The 19,430-nt window shown below is 44.5% G+C and overlaps 1 protein-coding gene across 1 annotated transcript in view; it reads right to left on the bottom strand.

Moving 5' to 3' along the window:
* Positions 1-516: 516 nt before the first annotated feature.
* The window catches only part of KNTC1 (kinetochore associated 1), a 35,915-nt gene continuing 17,001 nt past the window's right edge, over positions 517-19,430 (bottom strand). Inside the window, exons 35-65 of the mRNA XM_071572012.1 lie at positions 19,043-19,215; positions 18,607-18,704; positions 17,692-17,833; positions 16,978-17,034; positions 16,319-16,482; positions 15,739-15,843; positions 14,972-15,100; positions 14,211-14,327; positions 13,725-13,834; positions 13,303-13,510; positions 11,791-11,880; positions 11,365-11,536; positions 10,937-10,995; positions 10,577-10,793; positions 9,969-10,042; positions 8,908-9,118; positions 8,709-8,818; positions 8,283-8,323; positions 7,853-7,931; positions 7,305-7,423; positions 6,855-6,990; positions 6,394-6,489; positions 5,550-5,606; positions 5,104-5,158; positions 4,955-5,018; positions 3,869-3,998; positions 2,886-2,975; positions 2,326-2,471; positions 1,497-1,587; positions 1,199-1,244; positions 517-715 (exon numbers count right to left, since the gene is read on the bottom strand). Coding sequence (XP_071428113.1) covers positions 1,203-1,244; positions 1,497-1,587; positions 2,326-2,471; positions 2,886-2,975; positions 3,869-3,998; positions 4,955-5,018; positions 5,104-5,158; positions 5,550-5,606; positions 6,394-6,489; positions 6,855-6,990; positions 7,305-7,423; positions 7,853-7,931; positions 8,283-8,323; positions 8,709-8,818; positions 8,908-9,118; positions 9,969-10,042; positions 10,577-10,793; positions 10,937-10,995; positions 11,365-11,536; positions 11,791-11,880; positions 13,303-13,510; positions 13,725-13,834; positions 14,211-14,327; positions 14,972-15,100; positions 15,739-15,843; positions 16,319-16,482; positions 16,978-17,034; positions 17,692-17,833; positions 18,607-18,704; positions 19,043-19,215 — 3,382 coding nt within the window. The 3' untranslated portion in view covers positions 517-715; positions 1,199-1,202. The remainder of the gene's footprint in view (positions 716-1,198; positions 1,245-1,496; positions 1,588-2,325; positions 2,472-2,885; positions 2,976-3,868; positions 3,999-4,954; positions 5,019-5,103; positions 5,159-5,549; positions 5,607-6,393; positions 6,490-6,854; positions 6,991-7,304; positions 7,424-7,852; positions 7,932-8,282; positions 8,324-8,708; positions 8,819-8,907; positions 9,119-9,968; positions 10,043-10,576; positions 10,794-10,936; positions 10,996-11,364; positions 11,537-11,790; positions 11,881-13,302; positions 13,511-13,724; positions 13,835-14,210; positions 14,328-14,971; positions 15,101-15,738; positions 15,844-16,318; positions 16,483-16,977; positions 17,035-17,691; positions 17,834-18,606; positions 18,705-19,042; positions 19,216-19,430) is intronic.

Here is a 19,430-nt window from a genome sequence, read left to right as displayed (position 1 = left end):
GAAGTGCAGCAGTTGTGGCTGTTTGTCAAACACCTGATGCTGTTTTTTGGGGTGCAGCTTCCAAGGGATGTTGAGCAGACTGAGGGTTCTGGGACCAGGCTGTGTTTGCTTCAGAATCCACTTTATGTTTCATTCTCTCAATTTAACATTCCCAATTAAGTTAAAGAATAAAATGGCTTGCAAGATTCTGGCAGTATTGCAATTGCCTCGTAATTTCACTGTGGAAAGTTTGAGTCTTTCTCTGATGAAAGCATTTAAAATATCCCTGTGCTTTAAGGACAATGATCTCATGGCCAGAGAGAAGCTTTGCTGTGTTTGCGGCTCACACCTGACAGTGTGTGTGCACTTTGCTCCGTGTCCAGAGGCTTTCCAGGATGGAATTCCATGGGACACACAAGCTGCTGCTGCAGGGAAATGGGGGTTGACCTGTGGGCTCCTCTGCTGCAGTGACTGCAGGAACCTGAGGGTGTTCACAGCTCCCACTGCCCACACCTTCCAGGAGTTCCCAACAAAAGTTTTATTTTTGTTTCCTACAGCAGAGCTTTTAGAATGGGGGGCAGTTTCCTTGGATTTTCCCTCAGGTAGAATGGAAATTTCACACAGAACCCTAATTTCTGTGTCATGAGCTGACTGAATAACTTCTGTTCCAAATAAACCTCTGTCTCGCTGGCACTTCCTGCTGTGAAGCTCATTCCTCTTGCTTTATCCTGCAAAGCTGCAAAGAAAGCCTTGGTACAGGATATTTAAAGGGAGGTGGGTGACAGGAGCATCAATTTATTGACAAGAACACAATTAAAAAAGCTTTAAGAGAATGCTGTAAGGCTAAAATTGGTACAGAGGTTTATTTATGCTCACTATAGTTAAGATTAAAATTATCTACAAAGTATTTTACATGAACTCCTCCCCTCCCAGTTTTATAAAAGAGTTTATCACAATTGTGCAAGGTTGTGTTGTGGGGAAGGAATTCCTGAGCTGATCCTGACAGCAGGAATGTGGGAAATACAGAAGGAAAACTTTAATCCTTCTTGAAATGAAGGTGCTGAATGTGACCAGTATGGAGGAGAAACAGCCTAGAACAGCTGGCAAAAATGTGGAAAGTCATGGGAGCTTTTGGTGAAAGCTCTGAGGTTTTAGTTGATGTTCTCTTGAGTGCTGTGAGTGCACAGGAGAGGGAGGAGGGACAAGGGGAAATCCAGACCTTATCAGGGACTGTTCCAGGGCTCCTCTGATCCACTCAGGTACCTCTGCAAGGGAAAAGAACAATGTTAGAAGGCCTTAGGAAGGCCTTTGGAAGTACTTGGGAGTGTGATGCTCAGCATGGCATAGATCTGGTTCAGGTAAAATGAATTACTTGGATTGATGAAGGGAGATCTTACTATGTACAATGTATTTTACTAAAATGAATCAGCTAAAAAGTATTTTTGTGAAAAGTTGAGTGAAAGTCTTTAAAGAAAAGGAGGAGGTACTGCATGAGGCACAGAAGTGGCTTCTTTTACCTTCAGGAGATCAGATGGTGGGATGTCTGCCAGGGTAGGATTCCCACATTTCTTCTGGTACTCTTCAATCAGAGCTGTGGCTTCCTCAAGGCTGTAACAGGCAAAAGGGGATCAGCTTTGTCACTGCAGAGCTCCCCAAAGCAGTAAATACACAGTAAAAATAAAGTGTGAGCCCCTGGTTTTGGGGTCACAGGGGTCCTGTCCTTCCCCAGCAGAGCAAAACAAGCCCTGACAAACCTGGCATTAAATAAAAACAGTGTATTCTAGAATTTGTGTTCATTGTTCCTGTCCCAGTTTGGCTGTGGGAGAACTGGTGCCAAAGTGACCTGCATTGACCTGAGAGTTCAGGTGTGCTGGGGAGTCCCAGACTGGGGAGTGAGACCCACCCAGCCCCTCTGTGTTCATTAACTGAGCACAGGAGCACCTTTAACTCTTGGGAACTGAGTGGCAAAAGCAGCAGTCCCAGCTCTGGAGGAGGCAGCTCATGTATTTGTTTCTGGGTGTTGTGGTGCCACTGAGTTCACCTAAAGGTAACATGAAGTGTTTGCTTTTTCACCCTGGGTACTTCTATTTTAGCTGCATTTCATCTGCTGCCAGTCCAGGCTCAACAATCTGCTCCTTGGTCTTGAATGACACTGAAAAATTCCATCCTAAGTCTGCAAAGAGGTGAGATTTTTACTGATTTACCTTGGCAATACTTTAAAAATCTTTGGAGACTAAATATTAGAAAACCTCCATGGCTTCAAATGGCAGAAAATAAAATAAAGGAGAGGTTCAGTTCCTGTGGTTACCAGCAATGCCTCACCTGTTCCACCCTTTGAGAACTTACCTGTTCTTTTTGGCAAAATAATCCACCAGCTCTTTAACTCTGTGACTGTTCACCACGTGCTGCTTCAGCAGTGGGTAATATTTGGTGTTCAGGAATTTGTCATAGAGCCTCCTGTTGATGACACTGTCCAAAACCAAAGACCTGATCTGTAGATTTAAGTTTTAGTAATGAGAAATATTAATATTTTAAACATAAGAAATGAGCATAACAAGAGCTCAGTTTTCCTCTCTATAGTAGGATTTTTTTTTATTTTTTAAGTGTTGTGAATGGCAGATTTTATGAAGACTAATTGCAGACTTAGAGAGGGGATGAACAAAGAAACTTGCCCAAGGCAAGAGTGCACCTTCACAAGCCCTTTGGCCTTCTGGCTCAAATATTTATTTAGAAAAATACAGTGGTGCTGCTGTAATTCCCCCTGCCCTGCAAACAGGGACACAAAAAGCTTTTCAGTTGCACAGAATAAATAAAAATATGTCCAGTGAGGCTGGACAAGGTCAGGGGAGGGAGAAGATTCTGTGTACATTTATCTATCAAGAAAGCTTCCAAATTTATTTGTTTACCTGAGAAGCAAATGCCACAACTTCTCCATTGCCCATGTGCTCATCTATTTGCTGCAGCACAGTTTCTGTGTTACAGGTTGAAAGGAAACCCTGGGGAAAATAAGTTACAAAACATCAATTCTCTGTGCCTGAATCAAGTAGAAACTCTCCCTTCAGAGCAATTATTTGATTTATTCAGAAAAAAGGATTATTTTGAAGTTACAGCTGCAAACATGGAATTGCCAAACCAGGAGCTGTGTGGTTGCACCGAAAGTGTTGGATTTTTTTTGTTTGTTATTTTGAGTTTTTTTATTGTAGCTGTTACAGAATTTTTGGCTTCATTGCCAGCAAACTGAATATTCTTACACTAGTGCTGTGGTTTGGGACAATCTGGATTTCACTTTAATGACTGGAAATCTGAGGATTTAAGGTGTCTTTGCTGGGGCCAGTTTGCTCCTGGCAAATATGGGAACAGCCTGTAATGGTTCACCTGGAGAACAATGTAGAGCATAAATTAATGGAAACCAGTTTGAAGAGAAAGGAAACTCTCAAGATCCATGGATGGTGAGGATATGGCCTTGAGGCAAAAGGTTTTACATCACAACTTGGGCATATCAAGCATCTTTCTTAGGAGCTTTCAGCTCAGCACTCTTCCATAGTAGGAGTCAGTACAGTTTGTTTTGGCTTTTGTTGGTTTTTTCCCATGTGTTTCATGGGTGGGATCCCCTAAAACATCCTCAAATTCTCAAAGGGCAAAGCCACATGACAAAGCTACTGAGGATGACTTGAAACTGCTTTAAAAGGAAAAAAAAGCAGGGAATGTTCCCATGATCCCTTTCAGAAGCCTCTGTGGGTGGGAAATGCAGAGCTGCCAGCAGGGACCTGTTTCAATAAACTGGGATGAAAATTTGCTGTTTTACACTCTCTGCTGAACAGAACGTGCTTAAAGGCATTTCCCCTGCACAGACAGAGCAGTGAATTATTGACACCGAGTTATCACTCACCTGGATTTGCTGCTGCCGCTTCTCAGGCTGAGGGATGAGCCAGAGGCAGCCCAGGGCCAGGGCTGGCAGCTCCAGCTGGGAGTACTGCCTGGCAATGCCAATGACATCCAGGTCTGCCAGCACAGGGCACCTGCAAGGGAGAGCAGGAGGGAGGGAAGGTCTCACTGTGACCTCTGGGACTGGGGGGTTTGGTACTGAGAACTGTGAGCCAGACAGAACAATGTATTTCTACCTCACCCTGGTTTCAGAAATGGTCAAGCAAGTCAAAGCTTCCCTGAGGATTTTCTGGCTTGAAAGCAAAACCAACTCCAGTTTATCTTCCTAAACATCCAAGATCTTGTTTTGAGGGGAATTGTTGGCCAACTGCCCAGGGCAGAGCTTTGTGTGCACAGCAGTGGAGGGGCCCTTTTCAGATCATCTTTCCAGTCCCTTCCAACCCAAACCTTTTCTATTTCCTGACTAACTTTTGGTTCAAGTCAGGCTCTCTGAGCTCTGGTTCTTCTGAGCAAGTCAGAAGAACAAATCCATCCCATGTGTAACCAACCAACCAAAATTCACAAAGGGTTGTGGTGAAGAAGATAATGATTTCCTGTGCTTTTTTACACTGTCAAGGCCATGCAAGGCTGGGTTATGCACAGAATGTTTAGAAGCCACAGATTAACAGCTGCAGATCTGTAAGTGTGGTTAAGTTTTGTTGTGTCAGGTTTATTGTCCACAGGAAAATGAATTATTTCTGTTACATACTCCGTGCTAATGATTTAGGACATATGCTGTATTTTGAGTAAAAAGGATGTTAACTGGACTTCTGGAGTTTATCATGAGTCCTTTAAAAATGCCAGGAGAGGGACAGATGTGCTGGGGCAGCAGCTGGGCAGGTGAGCTGTGCTCAGCAGCCCCACTTCAGAGGGCAGCTCCCAGTTCAGTTTGCACAGCCCTGTCCATGGTCTGTGGGCCAGCACAGAACCTCTGCTGGTGTTTCTGTCCTTCCTTCTGCCTCAGGCTCCCCATTTCCAGAGCTCCTTTGCATGTCCAGGGGGGGAAATCCCACTAAGCCCAAGAGAACTGTGGGATGGATTGTCCACTTACTTGAGCAGAATCACAAAGCACTCACAGCACTCCTGCAGCTGTTTGGGGCTCAGTGGGCACGAGGCTGAGAAATAGAGAGGCCCTGATCAGTACCTGTGAATGAATCAATGCCCAGGGGTGCAGGGTGTGCCAGCCCAGGGCTGCCCTACCTGTGAGGAAGGGGGACAGCACCACACTGCGCCAGGCCCGGCTCAAGGTGGGGATCTGTGGGCAGCAAAGGGGGAGAGGAACAGCCCAATGCACTCCCAGTGCCCTGGGAGCACCCTCTGAGCCTCTGCAGGGGCAGGAGGCCCTCCCTGCCCTGCCCTTCCTGCCCTGCAGGAATTCATTATTCCCTGGCACTGCTGCCCTTATCCCACAGGCTCAGGTTTGGCCAAGATTCGACTGATGGCGAAAAAATTCTGCCCAGTGTTTACTGATGTGTTGCATTATAATAAAAATATTAAAAAATGTTCTGATAACACACAACCTGAACAGTGGAGAGGAGTAAAAATAAAAATCGTATTTCTAAAAGGGGCTTCTCATGGCTGACACACACAGAGTCAGTCCCTGGCGAGTGAGGGTAAAGGTGAGAAGGCAGAGAATATTTGCTTACCTCCCATAAGGAATGAATGCCAGTAATTGCTGTCAAAACTCTTCTTAGATACTGAATCTGAAAAAGGAAATATTTTAAAATACTTTGGTGGTTTTTGAAGCTTTGGCAATAATGTGAAGAGCTGCACTGAGCTTGTTTTGTCTGCAGGATGCAAACTTTGGGCTCCTCAAGGGAACTGTGCTCCTCTGAGACATGTGGAAATTTGCTTTATAGTTTAGTAAATTCAATTATATGCTTTATAGTTTAGTAAATTAAATTAAACCCCATTGCCAGGTGCATCTGTCACCTCCTTAGGCTGTAGCAACACTACACAACATTTGACAATCAGAGGTAATTAAGATTCTGAATGACACCACTCAGGATTGCTGTAATTATAAATACACTTTAGGGATCATATTTCTGTATATGTGTATATACACACATGTAAATACATATATGTAGTTTGTATGTATTTGCACACAAAAATAGCCATGTTATGTTATAAAATCACAATAATGTGATGAAAATGTTCGATTTATTACCATAGGATTTACTCTTGCCATCTGAATTAAAAAAATGAATTTAAAAATGGCTTTAAAAATGAATTTTAAAAATGGCTTTAAAAATGAATTTTAAAAATGAATTTAAAAAATGAATTTAAACAATGAGACTGGAACAAGTTAAGATCACAAATCACTGCTAATAGAGATTCCTCAAGTGTTCACCAGGTCAGTATCCAAGCCCAAAGTAACCATGTAAATCTCAGTAACTGGCCCCAGTAAGTGCCCAGTTCCTGGGTCTGTCCCACTGCACTGCAATCCATGGATGGAAGAGCCTTTCCTGCCCTGCTCACACCCCCCCTTACCATGTTGAAGCCCAGCAGTTTCTGGAGGACGCCGTTCCAGAGCTGGGGGTCGAACACCTTGTAGTCCAGGCTGAGCTCTGCCACCAATCTCACAGCCTGGGGACAGACAGCAAGGACAGCTGGGCTGTAACACTCTCTGCAGCTTCAGGCCTTTCCTGCCTGTGTCACTGCACATTTTTACTGCATTACCTGGACCTTTCACTCCTGAAAAGCCCCAAACAAGCCACTTGCAAAGTTATTTAATGCAGGAGAAAAATTAAGGAAACCCCAAAACCCCCACCTGTCTGTGATAGCATTTTATTTTCTGATTGTAATTTATTTTCTGACTGTAAAGCTTTTATCTGTCATTTCCAGGGTGCATGGAAACAACATCTGTTCAGCAAAGCATGTGCTCTGCAGGAAGGTGTGAATCCACCCCAGGAGTAACAAACCAAAATTCACAAAGGATTCTCAAATCTTACTGTGGGTTCATGGCTGTGGTTCTTCCAGAGCCCTTTAATCATCCCTTCCTTGGGGCTCTTATGGAATGAGTCATAAGTGTATGGAATATTCAAGATTTCAAACTCTGCCAGGTAAGTGCAGCACTTCAGAAAATACCTGGAAAAAATACCAGACCAGGAGTTAATGAGATTTACAGGGATTGTTACATTTTAATTCACATACTCAAGCTGAGGTTGATACTGAAAAATGTCCTTCTGTTGCTTTAATAAAAAATATGTATTTATGCTTAGAATGATCTTAATGAAGTAAAAAATTGCTTAGGGAAACCTCTGCCCTGAATGGTGGATGGGTTGGATCAGCTCTAAAGACAAACCTGTCACAACTCAAATTTCATCCATGCACAGAGTCTTTTTGCTAAAGACCAACAAAATATTACTCTAAAGGAACATTTTAAGGCAAATTCCTCTTACTTTACTGTCTCAATGGGCTTCTTGAAGAGCGATTCCACAGTGCTGGCATCTGCCACGTGCAGCAGGCACTTCAGGGCTCTGCTCCTGTGAGCAAAGGTCAGCTGAGTGACACCAATGGGCTGAGGGGAAAAACCAACAGTGACAAGGAAATACTGGACTCTCTGTGATATCCAGTACCACAAACAAGTGGTTAGTGTGAGAATCTGGAGGTTTAGAGAATTTTGCCACTCTGCTTTAACTGCACCCAAATGAGTTGATGTCTTAAATCAGCTGAAAGCACATCCAGAAGTGTTTAATGAGGATGTTCTCAGATAGCCCCCAGACTTAAGGGCTGCCCTTGACAGTCCAGAGCAAAACTCATGGAAAACCACAGTTTTACCCCAAAGGCTGGTGCAGGAGGAGGAACAGATACAGATCTATAAACTATTGAAATGGCAGACACAAAGGCCTTTGGGTGAAGCCTGTGCAGTTAAGCAGAGAGCATTTGATTTTAATAAGATGTAAAAATTTCCTGAGTATGAAGCTGAAATAAGAACTCAGCAACTTACAGATGTGGTAGATGTTGCAATTGCAAAAAGCAACCTGGAGCTGTAATCCATTGGGCAAGACTGGAGCAGGTAAATAACTCTGCAAAAACAGGGCTGGTTTCAGGACAACCACTCAAATCCAACACATCAATACTCATTTAAATGTAAATATTTCACTGTCACAAGGAGATCAAGGAGAAAATATCCCAAGGATGTAGAGAAGGAGGGGAGAACCTCCAAACAGCTCCTCTGTGGAAGTTATTGGTGGAAGTTATTGGGAATGGCATTCCATGACATAAATACTTGTTGACTCATACCTGATGTTGCCAGAAAGTAAAAACAAGAGCAGTGAGTTCTGAATCACACACACTGCTGGGCTTCTTGAAAAAGCCATTTTTAACCTGTGAGTTAAAAATAATTCCCCATATCATGTGTCAAACAACACTCTCACCTTTGGAGTTCTTCATCTTCTCCGAAGATTTCTTGAGTTTTCTGTGAAAATACATGAAAATCAGGTTGTGTTGGGATAAACAGCTTCAATCTCCCTGCTCAGAACTCCCCTCAGTGTTGGAGGAGGCTGAGACATTCCCCACTGCTTTTCTCCTCGAGGCTGAATGCACAACCTCTTTGTAGCACCATTAAAACAAGACTTTAGTCCTGTTAAAAGTGAGACTTTCATGTCCGTGCAGAGAGAAGGAAAAGCATTTCAGGTCTTTCTCCCTGGAGACAGCAGAGCACTGTCACAGAGGGACTGAAATCTCAGATAAACCCACGACTGCTGAAGGCAAATTGTGCAAAACAACCTTAGGTTTTGGGACAAGTGAAAAGAACCCAGATATTTCCTGTGAGTGGCCTGTGAACCTGCTGTGTGACTCACCTCTGAGGGTGGAGTGCTGGGGCACAGCCACTTTTCCAGCAGTTTATCCCGGATTTTGTTCATGTCCAGGTCGTTGATCTCCGCTATCTCCTCGGCTGCCTTGTGGATGTCTGGGGACAGAGGATTCCCAAAAATGCCCCTGTAAAGCCTCTTTTGGAGCTTCCCTTTGCTGCTGTGGCCCTGGGCTGTGGCTGCTCACCTGGGTAGCCCCTCCCTGCCGGGTTCTGGGCCCTCTGGGCTATGCTGGGGTGCTCATAGAGGGAGATGATGAGGTGGGCAGGTTTGCCCACAGCCTTGAGCTGCTCCCCAGAGTTCAGGCCGTGCCTCAGCAGCACATTTTCTGTGGCTGCTCGTTTGTACTGCACATGGAGCTTCTTCTGCAGCACCTGGGCTTTGCCGTGGGACTCATCCTGCAGCAAAACACCACAGGTTTACACAAACAGCCTCTTCCACTCAACAGCACAAGAAAAATAATCAGAGCTTTTAATGGATTTAAACAGCAAGATCTGTTCTCCACATGTGTCCCCACCCCTGTGTAATAACAGGTATTTTATTCTGCAGACATCCTGTCCTGCAAGGAAAGGTACCTGGGGAAAAATGTCAAAGGCAAGTTGTGAAAAAGCCAAATAAAATATTTGCCAGTATGTAAAATTAAGAGATTTTGGGGTTAAATGGAGAAGCAAAAAGAGTAATATTGAAATCTCAGCCTCAAATTGCAGTTGAATTTTGACACAATTGGAGTTGAATTTTGACACAATTAATTTTGACACAGGGAACTATTTGATGTTCTTTGTGCCTCAACAACTCCCCAGGAAGTCTGGCATTTGCACTCAGGGCTGAGGTTGTTACTCACCTTTCTCCACCAACCATGTGAGAATGAGCCTGAGAGCAAATCAAAGCAGCCCTTCTTCATATGGAACAACACAAAGAGCTAAAGAATCTTGGAACTCACAGGAAGTTCCTCATGGTATTGATCCAACAGCTGGAACAGACTCCAGCTCATTCTCTTGCAGCAAGAAAAATGCACACAACAGGGAGAAGACTGAAGGAAGAGTCATTGGTGCTGTTCTCTTGTCCAGCCTCCAGCAGCTGCAGGTGCTGAACAGGAGGATGTCATGGGCTCCTCTGGGGTCCCTTCCCCAAAGGTGCTTCCCCATCCCAGGGCTGGTTCTGTGACAATTCACACACCACTATCCAAACCACCCAAAATCGCAATACACCACAATTCCTTGACCCTAAGAAGCCCTACAAGCCCATCACCTCTGCTGTGCTGTTCTGCAGCCACTTCTCAGCCAGATAGAGGCAGAATTTCAGTGCCTGGATATGGTCAGAACCTTTTCAGAGAGAAAAAAAGAAGCAAATAAATAAAGTTTTCATTATTTCTTCTTACAGTGTGCATTATATCTATTTTATTTCAAAGAATTAAAAATGAGAAGCTATTTAAAATATTAGGGAAGCTCTTGTGCCTGAAGAGCAACGAGATATTATTTACTTGGGTTTAGGTAAGAGAGAAGCCAGCTTAAAGTGGGCTGAAATATTGGCTTTTGGTGGAGAACTTGTCTGAAGATGGTTTGAACATGCAGAGACTTCAAGCAAGACAACAAGGCCAGGTTGGATGGGGCTTGGATTATTCTGGCCTAGTGGGAGGTGTCCCTGCCCATCACAGGGGGTGCAAGGAGATGCTTTTTAAGGTTCCTCCCAACCCAAACCATTCTGGGACTGTATAAAAAGGGAGAAAAGGATTTATTAGTGGTGCTGTGATATAGAAATTGGATGTAGGAGACAAATTACTTTTTAATCTCAGGGTTTCCTGGGTGGTTTTGCAGAACAGTGAACAGATCTCTGGTCTCCTCCCATTTGTACCTCACCTGCTGGGAATTCCTGGGCAATCTTGAGAGCCATGGCCACAGCCCACTCTGGGTTGAGGATGGACAGCAGGTAGGACTGGATGGTCTGCACAGTTTTAATGGTTTCCTTGTTCACAACAGAGGGACAGCCACTGGTCCTCATTTCAAGGATTTTTGCTTTCAGCTTCTTCTCAAAGACATATCGAGCTGCAGACATGTGAAAGATGTCCAGGGACACCTGGAGAACATGGGAGGGATCAAGAGTTGTGAGAACTCCTACAGTGAGGCCAAAATCATGCAAAAGGAAGATGAAAGCTCCTTTTTTGGAGGGGGCTGTGTGGGAATAATTTTTACATAAATTCTTTCAAGGTGCTCCTTTACCTTCATCAGTTTGGCAACCAGCAGGAGGGTTGGGAAGGATTCCTCACTGAGCTCTGGGGCTGGAAGGAGAAACAGTTGCCTGTGAAAGTGTCACAGTCCACTCACAGCTCTCTCTGTGAAACGAAGCACTTTCAGTTCATTGGGGAGAGAAGGAATATGCTCATTATCCACACTGGGCTGGGAATGAGATATGTGGGGTCCTTTGAGAGGTCCTAAGAAAGGATGTGAGGACAAATTCTGCACTGTGTACATTTTCTTGGCTCCACTGGGAGCACAAGTGCTGTCAGAAGTACTTGGGATGAAAACTGCATTGATAAAGAATTACAGTTAATATACAATAAATACTGTAGAAATTTAAACTTCCCAGACAGCAGAGAAAGGGAAATTTATATTTCTGAATATCTAGGCATAGAAAATACTGAACCTACATATGATGTTCCAGAAACACTGTGAGGTCCTGAAGAAAATCAGGTGGAAGGGCAGCCTGGAGTGAGCAGCTGGAGACAGAGGGTTCACCTGCTCCAGCACATACTGGTGTTCCACATCCACAGGGGGGGAAATCCTTTGGTAAGACTTCAGGTGTTTGAGGAGGCTCAAAGCCTGGAGGGGAAAAAAGAAAGGAGAAAATAAAAGGAAACAAAGTGCTGAGTCCCAGAGGCAATTTTTTGGGCAGAGGTGGTGAATATCTGGGGGTTCTGTTGTCCCTGCTCTGAGCCACTGCTGGGATGGCTTCACTGAATGCTGTTGTCTGAGGGGGAGCTGCTACATCGAATAATTAATTGGATTTCATCAGCTAATAAACAAACAGAACAGAGAAGCCTCTGGCAGAGCAGCAGGGACCCTGCTGGACATACCTGGCTCAGCTGCAGGCTGGTGTTCTTCTCATCAGCATCCTGGATCACTCTCAGCACAATCTCAATGGTTTCATAGTCATAAGGGTCCAGCTGTTCAAAACAATGGTTTCTTTTATAAGATCTTACATGACTTGTCTTATAAAGGCACACAGGTGAGACTTTTCACAGTTTTAATGCCAACTATTGTAACATCAGTACTGTTTCTTCAGTGCTATGTCAAAAGAAACATCATGACATGAATCTCTAAAACAAAAGACTTCCAGTTCATAGCCCTAATTCCTAAAAAGAGTGGCAGGATTTTTCAAAAAGACCAAACAAGAAGTGATGAGGAAAAAAGACCCAAAACCTAAACATCAAAATACACAATCAACCCCCAACATATCATTTTTTTATCCGTCATCTATTTTTAATGTGGAACTTTTCTAGTGTATTGTGATATTTCAAAATTACTTTTTGTTTGATTATTTTCTGGTTATTTTTAAGGCAAGAGGGGATGAGACTCTACCTGCCTTTAATGAAAATCAGAGATGTTGCTGTAATTTTTTCCTAGAGGAGCAGAAAGCTTAAACTTAACATTTACATGCTTTGGGACAACTTGGGGAAAAACGTGGTGAACAACCTGTTGAAATTTCTGAGGAGTTAATGATCTGCCATTCAAGTGCCATGGAGCCTTGAGAGCAGGGGCAGATTGCAGGGATTCTTAGTGGGGTTTGTGTGTTGCATTTTTGGTTTGTCATAGAATCAGTTAGGTTGGAAGAGACCTCTGAGGTCATCAAGTCCAACCCTTGGTCCAACTCCAGTCCCTTTACCCAATCATGGCACTCAGTGCCACGGCCAAGCTCAGGTTAAAAACCTCTAGGGATGGGGAATCCACCCCCTCTCTGGGCAGCCCATTCCAATGCCTGAGCACTCTCTCTGCAAAGAATTTCTTCTTGATATCCAACCTAAACCTCCCCTGGCAGAGCTTAAGCCCCTGCCTTCTTGTCCTACTGCTGGTTCCCTGAGAGATCAGACCAATCCCCATCTGGGTACAACTTCCCTTCAGGTAGTTACAAGTGATAAGGTCTACCCTGAGCCTCCTCCAGGCTAAACACCCCCAGCTCCCTCAGCCTCTCCCCACAGCACTTCAGTCCCTTCTCCAGCCTCGTTGCTCTTCTCTGGACCCGCTCCAGCTCCTCAAGATCTTCCCTGAACTGAGGGGCCCAGAACTGAACACAACACTCCAGGTGTGGCCTCCCCAAGGCAGAGTCCAGGGGAAGGGTCACTGCCCTGGGCCTGCTGGCCACGCTAGTTTTGATCCAGGCCAGGATCCCACTGGCCTTCTTGGCCACCTGGGCACACCTGGCTCATGTTCAGCCTCCTGTCAATCCAAACCCCAGGTCCCTTTCCCCCTGGCTGCTCTCCAGCCACTCTGTGCCCAGTCTGGAGTGCTGCAGAGGGTTGGTGTGGCCAAAGTGCAGGACCTGCACTTGGCCTTGTTAAACCTCATCCTTTGGATCTGGTTTTCCTTACCTTGTACAGTATCCCAGTGAGGCTCGTGACCAGGGCTGTGGTGCTGCGGAGCAGAGGGGTGATGTGCAGAGCCCTGGCCAGCAGGCTGGAGTGGGGCTGCTGCTCCCTGAGCTCTGCCCTCTCCTGGCCCTGGTTTGGGGGGCTGTTCTGCAGCAGGAGGGTCTCAATGCAAAGCTGCAGGGCAGCATCACTGTCCAGCTGGAAAGTGCTAAGGAAAAACAGAATATGTTCTCTGTGGCCTTTGCATTTCCTTGGGAAGAACACATCAATCCAAGGCCAGTGTGTGTTCTGAATAAGGTTTTTTAAAAAAGAACAGTTTGCATATTATATTAATTAGGATTTATTTAAACCAAAGTATATGTCTGTGGTCAGGGTTATTATTACAGCAACAATTAAATACAATAATTGAATAGAGTCAGTACCTGCAGTAGTTCAGGATGAGACCTGTGTCTACCTCTGGGTTTTGTACCAGCATTCTTATTAGTTCCTTCTTCCTCAGTGGTGGTTGTCTAAATACAGTCTCAAAAGAAATCTGTACATAGAGAAACAATTTGTCTTCTCAAAAAGGTCTTTTAGACAATATTGAGACTGATTCCTTTTATGTTTTCCTTGTTTTCAATCCAGCCTCTTTTAGAGCAGCAAAAGGCACTGCATGTGCTGACTGTCCCCTGTGCCAAATAATAACCGAGAACCTCAAAGTTCTCTCAAGGCCCCTCAGTTATTGCATTTCAGTTTCTGAGCTTTATTTAAGCAGACAAGCAGAAGCAAGAATTAAAAACAAAATCCCAGCTGTGCTTACGTTTGAGTGAGAAATCTGTCACAACCCCACCATAAATCTCAGGCTATACTGACATTATTTGCTGATTGGTTAATAAACCCATAGAATAAGTAAATTAATTAAAACTCACACCAAATTTGCCAAGCTGAATACCCCATTCTGCATCAACAGCCAGTTCTTGGAATTTTCTCTTTTCTTCTGCTTCATCATATTGGTCAGCAAGTTGTGCTCCAACCATAGCTACTGCCTGGGAGTGAGGAGGGAAGAGAACACAAGAAATAACATTAAAATTTGGAATCCTGAGGTCTAAATCCTAAGGGGAACTTTAAAACCGTTCATAAATGATCACACAACTGTGTAAAATGAAAACAAAGCTCACAGATGGTACCAGGACTATCCCCCCTCCTGGGCTGGTAATTCAAAGCTACTTCAAAATTAACTTTCTCCAAAATATTTTCTCAATGTTGTAGAAACTCATACAAAAGGTACTTTTAAGACATATTTTCTCAAAATTTTTGTCACTCTCTCTTCCCATTTCTTTATGCTTTACTTCCCATTCTCCTTTATATTTTAATAGACCTATTTATTCATTCCACACTTCACTGCTGCTGTCAGGGAACAACTTATCCCCAATATAATGTAGATATAAATTATGGTGGGACCTGAAATAAACAATCCCAAGCTTTGGAATGAGGTCAAACCCAATGCATAGACTTTAAAATCACACTAATATTGACAGCAACTGCCTGTTGTGCACAACTTGTGGCACAGAAGAACTTGTTCCACTTCAGTCTTGGCAAACTCCTGCCCTCCCATATGTTGGTGTTTTTAAGAAATAAACTCCTCAACATTCTCTGTTTGCTGAAGAAATACAAGGCCTTGGGAATTTACCAGAACTTTTCTGTAGTTTTGCCAGGTGTTGTTGATGACATCCCACAGTTTCTTGAACACCTCCTCCTTGGGCAGGAGTGTGCAGTACCCCAGGGCCAGGGGCTGGTCTATGACACGAGAGTTGAACACCTGTGGGGTGGGAACAAAACTGGAGACTTCAGGGATTTATTTAAATGGGTCTCTTTCTTGAAAATGTAACACAGAAAAAGTACTCTGTAATTTGGAGGTGTATTGGGCCTCTAAGTGAGAGGGGGGGAAAAAGGAGTAAAAATGCATTTCAGGTTTTAGAACTTAAAATCTAAATGTCCTGAATGAAGACAGTGTAAAAGTGAGTTCCCTTAGTCTGAACTACCTTAGGAGGTGGCAAACTGCAGCTTTTAGAGATGGCCTTTTGGAAACTGCCCCCAACTAGAAAATCTACAAATCTAAAATTAACCCAGGATTTAAAGTGAGACAGAGTGTAGCTACAGATCAAAAATAATTCAAGACTAAATGGTCCCCTAAAGGTGAGGCTCCCACTGCACACAACCCTTCAAGCAGAGCAGTAGGAGCAGGATTAGGGAGCCTCAGGAGGCTCCAACCCACAGCCCAGGGAGGGGTTGGAGGCACCATCTCCAGGGGTGTTCAAAGCTGTGGAGCTCAGGGACAGGGTTTAGTGGAGACTTGGGAGCTTTGGCTTAATCTGAAGGGTCTTTTCCAACCAAAGTGATTCCATGGCAGGCAGAGCAGGAGGAAGGGGCTCCTCTCCCCCTTCCCAGAGCTCCCACCTTGTGGAGCAGGGTCAGGGTGGTGGTCCTGATTACTGCAGAGCATTTCTGCCCCATCTCAGCCAGGAAGCTTCTGGTCTCAGCGAGTGTCTTGGCACTGTAGAGCTGTCATGAAAAATAGCACATAATTAAAAACACATTCTAAGCCTTCCACTGCCTTATTTACAGAATAGGTACTACACTAATGATAGTTGTATAGTGATTGTGTTTTCAGACTTGTTTAGGGTCTCACAAAGATTTCCTCTCGATGGAAGAAGGGTTTCTGTTTCCAAGTGTTTTTGAGTTGAGGAATGTTTCTCAAGCATTCTGCTCACATTTCCCATGCTAACATCAATGATAAAGCAAGACCATAAACCATTATCCATCTGCTCATTCCAGACCAGGGCTGAACACGCTTTGCAAAGAGAAATAGGGAAGAAACCACCAGCTCCTTTCAAAAGTGGCTCAACACTCGATCAGGTGGTGGTAACAAAAGAGAGAGCCTCTCCCATAGCTCCCAAATCCCGACAGAACTGCTCTAAACAGGTTAATAGATGGGTATCTCTGAGCCTGAGTACGATGCAGGTGGTCCTTGCCCTACCCTTTGGCTCAGGGCTGTGTCCATGGTGCTGGAGGTGCCGTGCTGGAGGCAGGACCCGAAGGCACAGACCGTGAGCCGCAGGGCCAGCTCACACTGGCTGCTCTCCAGGAGGGTCTGCACTGCTACACTCAGGGGGGTCCCAACAGGCACCAGCAGGTTCTGGCCTGGCAAAAACAAACCCAGAAAACTATTAGTGTATTTGCATTAACCACACTGCTCTTGGAATGTCTATCTGAGTGGCTTCTCTTTGTTAAATTTATGGCACAGGATCAGCCTCAGTTCCCTTGGAAACTTCCAGGGTTTTTGATTTAATACACTCATATTTAACCAGAGGTCATCTTCTTGGACAGGCTTTGATGATCCCAATCACAGAACTGTGCTGAGGAACAGGCTTTGACCCACTCAAAATCCCAGGGTGGAATGGCAGGAATTCCCCCCAGACTGGTGAGTTCCATGCTGAACAAACCAACCCCCTAAAACACAGCTTTAGGTGAACATTTAGGCACCTATTCAAATGAGTTAATCATGAAGGGAGAATTTAAACCTCATGTTCTCTATGTCTGGTTTATCCTTTCAGTGCCACCACATCCCTACCCATGGCAGGGGTTGGAACTGAGAGATCCCCGAGGTCCCTTCCAGCTCAAATCCCCCCGAGATACCTTCAACGAACGCTCGGTGTGCCAGACTCGTGGGCTCCAGGGGGGACACCTTGTCCTCTGAAAGACAAAACACACACCAGCAACGCCCTGAGGGCTGGCAGCACCCTAAAAATCCTGCTGGGGCACTACAGAAAGTGGGCAGTGAACTCTGGGAGCCATTTGGTGCTACTTTAGCTGTGCCTCATCAGAAGTGATTCTCCAGGAGGGAATATCTTTTTCAGCCCCTGCAATGCTGTAGAATTGAGTTTATAATAATGAAAATTTCTAAGAGTTATCTGTATCTACAGTGGAATAGAATAGAATAGAATAGAATAGAATAGAATAGAATAATGAAAATGTTAGGAGTTATCTGTATCTACAGTAGTATAGAATAGAAGGATAATAATTTTAGAATGAGCTGAAATTCCTCTTGATAAAACCCTGTTTTCATTAGTGGCCACAGAATATCTAGAGAAGGTCCCAAGAACAGTACAGGTTTGAAGTTACACTTCTCCTGAGCATTCCCCAAGACCTCAGGCATTTGGCTTTGAGGTTTTCCTGCACCAGCACAAACCCCAAAGTCATCTTTCCACTCTGTGCCCCCCAGTGGATGTTTATTCTGAGAGTTTGTCTAACTGAGGCTTCTGGGGTGACAATTTACACACACACACTGAGTTATTTATATTTCCAGATAAAAATCATGAAGAAACACAGTGCTCAGGAAAGCAAGTTTACCACAAAGAGGCAGAACAGAAGAAATAAATTCATATGTCACTGGCATAGTTGTCTGTGCATCCAGGACTATCCCATCTTCATTGAAGAAGTCACCATAGGTCCACTCTTCAGAAGGATCTTTATCTCCTCCAAAAGATGTTGTCTGAATAGGAACATTGGGAGAAGTACAACAAAAAGAAGAGTTAATAATTCTGCTAACAAACTGAGTGTTGCCAGAGGTCCCAGTTTTAGGATGCAGGAACAAAACACAACCTTCTGTCTGCAAAGGGATTTTACTCTCCTGTTGAATGGTCAGTAGCAATAAACATATTTCCTCCCTTGAGTGGCCACATTTCTCTTTCATGTTGCAGTTATTTAGCTGTACAATTTCTTAATTGATTTAATGGAGGCTTTCATAAGCATTCTTGGCCAAATATTACAAGCAAACATTTTTCAAATGCTTAATTTTTTAGGAAAATAACATTCTGTGCATAAACACTGCCCAGCCACTTTGCTCTTCTCCACTCCAGCTGGAAGAGCCCATTCATTTCAAGTAGTCCAAAGCACTACTTGACATAAACAAAACTCAAAGATGCTATTCAAGGACTTGATCATCTCAGTTTTACAAAACTCTTGGCAATGGATTTAAAAATCCAGCCCTCCCTGCCACACTTGGAGGTCAGCTCTCCTGCAGTCCTGGCAGCAGTTCTGCAGTAAAATCACTAACATTGTCAGCAGGATTTATTAAGTGGAGAGTGCTACTTGTCCCACAGCTGCTCTGCTTTGAGGACTCAAGTCATCCTTTAAGCTGAAGTGCCCTCATAGCCAAGAAGGTTTTTATTTGTTGGGGTTTTTTGGTGGTGTTTGCTCTCTGATGAGACCTTGCTGGAGAAAGGAGAGGGAGAACAACCCTGCCCTGGGCAGCAGAGCCAGTACCTTTGCTGTGAAGCCCTCATTGTCTATCTGGCACTGCCTGTAGGTGTCCTGGGCAATCAGGGTGTACTGGCAGAGCTCCAGGCAATCCAGCAGCAAATCTGTGGGAATATGAAGTTCATCACCATCAATGGAAGGGTCACATTTCCATTAATTAAGGGAAACAATCTTGCAGCACCTGTTCTTACAGGTACTTATGCAGAAAGTCACATACAGAATCACACACAGACTGTTCTGAGTTGGAAGGAACCCACAAGGATCATCAAGTCCAACTCTTAACTCAATGGCCCACACAGGGGATTGAACCCATGGCCTTGGCGTTATTACAACCAAGTTTTAACCAACTGAGCTGATCTCAGGGCCTGTTTTCAGGTTTGTTAAGTGCTGTCTGGGCAGTTGCACTCCCCACATGAACACAGACTGTAACAGCAATAATCACCTGCCCCACAGACTGTGGCTGCCTGGCAGGCCAGCTCATGGATCACAGATGGGAGGTTCATGTCAGGGGAGATGGTCATGGCAACATCAGCTCCCAGCATGTGGCACAGCCTCTGGCACACTGAGAACAGCAGCTTCCCTGTGGCTTCATCACAGTGGTTTTCATAGGACTCCCTAGCAAAAAGGAAAAGGATGTTAAAACCCAGTAGAATCATAGAATCAAAGAATTGATTGGGTTGGAAAAGACCTCCAAGATCATCAAGTCCAACCCTTGGTCCAACTCCAGTCCCTTTACCAGATCATGGCACTCAGTGCCACGGCCAATCTCAGTTTAAAAACCTCCAGGCATGGGAAATCCACTCCCTCTCTGGGCACCCATTCCAATGCCT

Source organism: Pithys albifrons, chromosome 17, assembly GCF_047495875.1.
Source record: "Pithys albifrons albifrons isolate INPA30051 chromosome 17, PitAlb_v1, whole genome shotgun sequence".
NCBI lineage: Eukaryota > Metazoa > Chordata > Aves > Passeriformes > Thamnophilidae > Pithys > Pithys albifrons.
This window is presented reverse-complemented; position numbering and strand designations above follow the sequence as displayed.